The sequence below is a fragment of the Anser anser genome (genome assembly GCF_964211835.1).
Source record: "Anser anser genome assembly, chromosome: 2".
Taxonomy (NCBI): Eukaryota; Metazoa; Chordata; class Aves; order Anseriformes; family Anatidae; genus Anser; species Anser anser.
In genome coordinates this window covers 106,842,268-106,847,727 of record NC_139721.1, presented here as the reverse complement: position 1 = coordinate 106,847,727, position 5,460 = coordinate 106,842,268, and the positions used below count along the sequence as shown (strand labels likewise).

At 37.8% G+C, this 5,460-nt stretch overlaps 1 protein-coding gene across 2 annotated transcripts; it reads right to left on the bottom strand.

Moving 5' to 3' along the window:
- Positions 1–805: 805 nt before the first annotated feature.
- CCDC201 (coiled-coil domain containing 201) lies at positions 806–3,864 on the bottom strand. 2 transcript variants are annotated; one of them, XM_083827588.1, is made up of 3 exons: positions 3,751–3,864; positions 1,513–2,081; positions 806–970 (listed from the first exon to the last, which is right to left on the bottom strand). In XM_083827588.1, the coding sequence occupies exons 1-3, from the start codon at positions 3,767–3,769 to the stop codon at positions 884–886; spliced, it is 675 nt and encodes a 224-aa protein (XP_083683714.1). In that variant the 5' UTR covers positions 3,770–3,864; the 3' UTR covers positions 806–883. The 2 variants fall into 2 exon arrangements, with proteins under 2 accessions (XP_083683714.1, XP_083683715.1); XM_083827589.1 differs by having other exon boundaries at positions 3,726–3,797.
- Positions 3,865–5,460: the final 1,596 nt, after the last annotated feature.

Genomic DNA, 5,460 nt, shown 5'->3' with positions numbered 1-5,460 from the left:
CATTGATCACTTACAGGTTTTAAACTCTGCCTAAATATTAAGTAACATACAGCAGTGGGAACTAACTTGAGCATTACGCTTTTTGCACTACTTCTTGACAGGTGCTTCACAAACAACTGTTTAAACTGAACTTCCATTTTGACAACAAAGCCTCCAAGGAAACACCCTCTCCCATCCCCCTCCAACAGCTCCAGAGAGGAATAGAAAATCAGCAGCCCCTTAAAGCAGCCAGTGGAGCAGTAAGTATCTCTGATATGACTGTGTAGCACATTTGCAAATACAGGGCTGGAACAAACTCATTTAGAGCCAAACCTTCAACACAATCCATCGTTAATTAGTAATCTCCAGAGGCTGGCCTCCCTCCTTGGTGCCTCTCACTATTTCCTCATCTCCCCAGCTAGCAGCAAAGAAACACTCCTGATTGCATCAGTTTTGATTACACTTTAAATGAGGAGATTCTCCTCTGGCTAACCAGGGTTACACTCGTGTGGCCCACTAGGACTTTGCCACTTTGGTAACATCAGCAACCCTAAGAGATTTGAATGTTATACAAAAAATAGTGCTCAATGGCAGGATGAAAAATAATTCTTACATAAAATCTTTCTCCCCCTTGTTTATTCCAAACCTTCACCTACTGCACACTAACATTGTCTCTTATGCAGAGGCTGTATTTGAGTTTTACTTGACACCTGCTATACCTAAGAGGCAAGAAGAATCACAAAACTCAAAGACAAATCAACCAAAAAATAATGATAATAATAAAAAGCCTTCAGAAGGGAATAGATAGTCCAGGAAGCACTACAGATTATCCAGGCATGTGATTTATTGGAACCAGTTATTCACACAAGTACCATGCAACAGCATTAATTCCAAAGATATTTGGTCACATTTCTTCAATTGTCAGCTCATGCTCAGCTGCTTCCTCAATGTTTTTGAGTTGACGAAGCACCCATTCTCTTTGTTTCTTTCTCTGTTATAGAAAAATAGAACTATTTAGTCAATCTGATTCATTTAGACTTCACTTTCTTTAAAAAGAAAACACAAATGCATCATAAATCAATCCAACTGTTTTTTTTGGCTGTAGATTTCATTTTAAGCTAAAAAACTTCTACTCTCAGAGTGGGCAGGTTTATCTGTAGATTGCTTCTTTCTCCATTTTTAGGTAAGTTGCCAATATTAATATATTTGAGAATTTTTCAAGTTTAACCATTAATTTGTTCCCATGCTTAAGCTTCTCCTAAAGAATATATATATATATATATGCTACTAGTGTTCACAAATTGTCATGCAAGCTCAGAGGATAAAATAAATACCAGATTGGAAAACTGCATCCCATCTAATTAGGGATGATATCTCAGATTTCGACCCAATTCATACATATTCATTCCTACTGGTAAAGTTGTGAAGATGCTCTGTTACCAAAATATTTCCATACTCCTAGAAAAATTTGTATATACTCAGCATTAGTAGAAAACTGTGTACTATTTCATAGCACATGGACAATATAGTTACCACAATAGATTTATCAATTTTCTTCTTTTTCTTTTTTACTATTTGGACATCTTTTATCCCTGGTATTCCAGTAACCAGCCATGAAGGTCCACTCCTGGGAGTTACTGCAACCTTCTCAGATGCATTTGTTGGAGCTTGAGTTTCCACACTTGAGATAGCCTTTTCACTTGGTTCTTCATTTGACTCATTAGAGGCCAACACAGTGGAAAGTCTTCTTCTAGAAAATACAACCCGAGAACTTTTGTTTATCTCCTTGTTTGAATCTTGCAAGTCAAACACTGTTGAAAGCCTTTTTGGAGACTTATGAGGGATGTATGCTTCAATACTTGCTAGCGACACTTGAGCTAATGATCTGCTTAGAGCTGATTTTTGCACTGGGGATACGTTAACTCTCTTACTGCCATCTTGATCCTTGATTGACTGATAAGTCAGATCTGTAAGAGACGGCATTGTTCTGGAGAGCATTGAGTCCACTGGAGTGCTGTGTTTCACCAGTCGCTTTTTCAGAGATCTTTTGACATTTAGGAAAGAATCTTCTTCCTCTGACATCTGGAAGTCAAGTTTGCCGTCTTGAGGAAAAAAAAAAAGTGTCACTGTTCATATAGTTAGATGCCATGTAAGGTGTTCAGTTGCAAAAAAAAATCCAAGGTGCTCCAGTTTCCTTGTTTGCATTCTATCTCTACATGGAATATATCTGTTGTACACATTAGTGTTCTTAAAGGGCTTAAGAAATAAAGCATCTTGTCACTTACAACATTTACTCCTGTCCAAGCCCTCCACATATGAAGCTCCATGTGGATTAAGTTCTAGCTTATCTCATTAACTCCAACTTCATTAAGACAGTAGTTTCTCCTTCAGCAAAAGCAGATAATATGCTTTTGGTTCGCAGTTGCTAATGCTGAGTAAGACCCTTGTAATTACTGCATGCTAAAAGGATTAAAATATGGTAGCAAAAATGAGAGCACACTGGAGAAGCATGGAGACATTCTGGATTCAAGGAAGAATCTTTTACTCCAACTACCGTTTTGTCTCTTATCTTCCTTAAAAGGGGGCTCACAAACATCTTATTCCCTTTCACTTACTATCTGTATTACTTCTAGCCCTGAACTCTGATCCTAAAACAACTGTTTTGTACAACTGAGTTTATAATAATGACAAAGTTACTCTTATTGGTAAGATTTCCCACTTCTACCCCTGCACCAAGACCAAAAAGGAACTTGTCTTACATGTAGAGAAGCCCAAGATAAATATATCTTGAAGTGGACATATTAGAGATCTCTCTATATATTAGATAAGTGTAAGCATTTCTAATAACTGTTGAACAATGTGGTTGTATGAGGAAATTCATAAGCTTCATACAAGTTGATTGCATAAAGATAATCAAGGGGAAAAACAACTTTCCCCCCCCCCCCTCAAAAAAAGTTATCAAAGATATCACAGGGGTGTAGGGTGAAGCAGCACACAGAGGAATTTTGCTGATGTCATATGCAGCTGTTCTCTACTAATAGGAAATATTTTGCACCTGTGTAAGGTCCATTAATTTGGTAGAACGTCACCCCCACTTCATGTTTCTAGAAGACCACATGGCCAGAGGGAAAAAGAATTAAACCTCTTCAAGATATATGTGGCTTGGATTTTTTGGTTTGTTTTTCCCCTCCCCTCCCCTTTGAAAAGGGCTGGGGAAGAGACTATCTGTATCAATTTTATTTAGATAACCGCTTCTCCACTCACACCTTAGCAGTGCTAGTTTGTGTGATATACCATAAGCAGCCTACAGTTACTGTTTTTTTCCTTCCATATCCAGCCACACTGACTTCCCTTAGTGTTTATTATAGAAGCTTACTCATAGTAAGCTTCTTTGAATAAACTTGGGAATCAGTATAAGGAGTTTGCAATTCCCCCAAACGCTATTCAGCTACACATTTTGATGCTTTCCCCATATTCATTAAATAATAGTTTACAATTAAAAGCTGCTTTTTGTTTTCTACTTTTAAAAGAAGTTTACAGGAGTGTTTCCAAACAAAGCTTCTGAGAACAACAAAATGCTGTGATTTTTTTCACACTTCTCGTTACTTCAAATATATCTATATACAAGCAACATTTTTTCACCTAGTTGAATTAATAGCACCATTATTAAAGGGGGAGGGATTTAAAAATCAAAAGAGAAATATAAACCATTTAACAATGTCAGAGTCCACAGTGGGAGAACAAACCTTTAGCAAAAGACAATAACCCTACCAGTGCTATCAGATCCCATCTGACGCCCTCCACTACTCCTCTGCTTCTCAGGTGATCTAAGTTAACTTGCTGCTTCAGTTCTTATAGCCCTAACAACTTCCCAGCATACTTTGCGGCAGACACTCCCTAAATCACATATTTAGCATTTTTTAGGAGTTTCACCAGTACTGCTGAATAACAATAATAATACTAAAAGATAAATAGAAATCTGGGATAAAATAGTCACAGGAAAATGGGCTAGACAACTTATCAATGTGCTACATTTATTGTTATTTAGATGCTGCATGTGGCCTATTTCAATCACATGATTAATCTAGTGATTTATTGTCTTCACATAACTGTTTAAGGCATATTGAGGATCTGCTGCAAAATGGATGTTTGTTGATGGACTTATGTATGTTGATGGACTTATGTCTGCCACACAGATTTTGGTTTTTGTTTCTATTACCTGAAAAAATAATGAGAGAATAAATGCCAAATCTGCAGTGAACAAGCTCTTTTGAGAAAAATGGGTAGTGAAAACTAACTGAAGATTATTTTGCTGCAGTCTGAATTTCATGGTGTTTGCAACTAATAACTGTCAGTATTTTATATTGAAGTAAGTGGTTTCAAAACATCAGCTTTTAGATGAGAATTGTACTGGTCTGAAATTGTAAGGTTTTGGTGGAGAACCATAATTTATGTTGACAGAGAAATGCATTTGGACTGAACCAGGCCCACTGATTTGCAAGTCAGCTTTGTGGTGGATGGCAGTAAGCAGCTGTTCTCACAACACTGTAGAGCAAGTACAGAAGTGGAGGAGTGCATACACAGATTTTGGGGTAGCTCCATTCGACAAAGCATGACTTGTGGACTTTTACAATCTAAGTTGATCAGACAGACCTAATTTCATGGCTTTACATGGGTGACCTGAGGTTGTAGAGTGCACCTAGCACAGAAGGCCAAAGGGTTGATCTTGCCAGGAGTTGAACTGTGGTTCCAGGGAGTCTGAGCATTTCAAACTTAATCATAAACCACCCACTTTTGCTGTATGAATAATTGTACTATGAATAGAGAATTGGAGCTACCAGTTCAATATTTAGGAATAACAGTCTGTCAGTATATGGGGTAAGTTGCTAGGTTTAAATTATGTGCCCCTAAGGAACAGAAAGAAAGCTTGAGAAATGGAGGCACTTTACAATCACATGGATTGCATAAGTAAACATCCTGGAAATAAATAGTCTGTCCAGGTTAAGCTATTTATTTCCTAAAATCCCCGGGGAGGTTCTTACAGGAATATTTTGAGAACTAAACAGAAATTATTTTGAGTTATTTGTGGCTGGGCGAAAGAAAAAATTCTCAGTCCTTTATAAACATAGAAGAGGCTAGACCAGCCTTTACCTCATTTTGAATATTAGTAGCTAGTTTTCAAACTAGTGGCCTTGTGGTTTCAAGAACAAACCCACCAGGTCATCCATACTGTACCTTGTAGAGCTCGGCAATCCAGTTCCTTATATAGCACAGAGCAGAGAGTGATGGCTTGACATAGTGTTGCAATGTTTGCACTGTCCTGCTGTGACAGTGGGACATACTACTGCCTCTCCCAGTAAGGCTGTGATGCAAACAATGCTGTGTAGCATGGACCTGCACAATATTTTTTTGTGGATCTGCACAAAATTGACATAATTTCAAAAGCTCCTGGCCACACCTTCCAGAATGTAGTTCATTCTT

Excerpts from the sequence above, each read along its gene's own strand:
- CCDC201 (XM_083827588.1), bottom strand. Across the intron at positions 971-1,512 it reads AAATTGATAAATCTATTGTG|AGAAAGAAACAAAGAGAATG; the intron begins GTAACTATATTG and ends TTTCTATAACAG.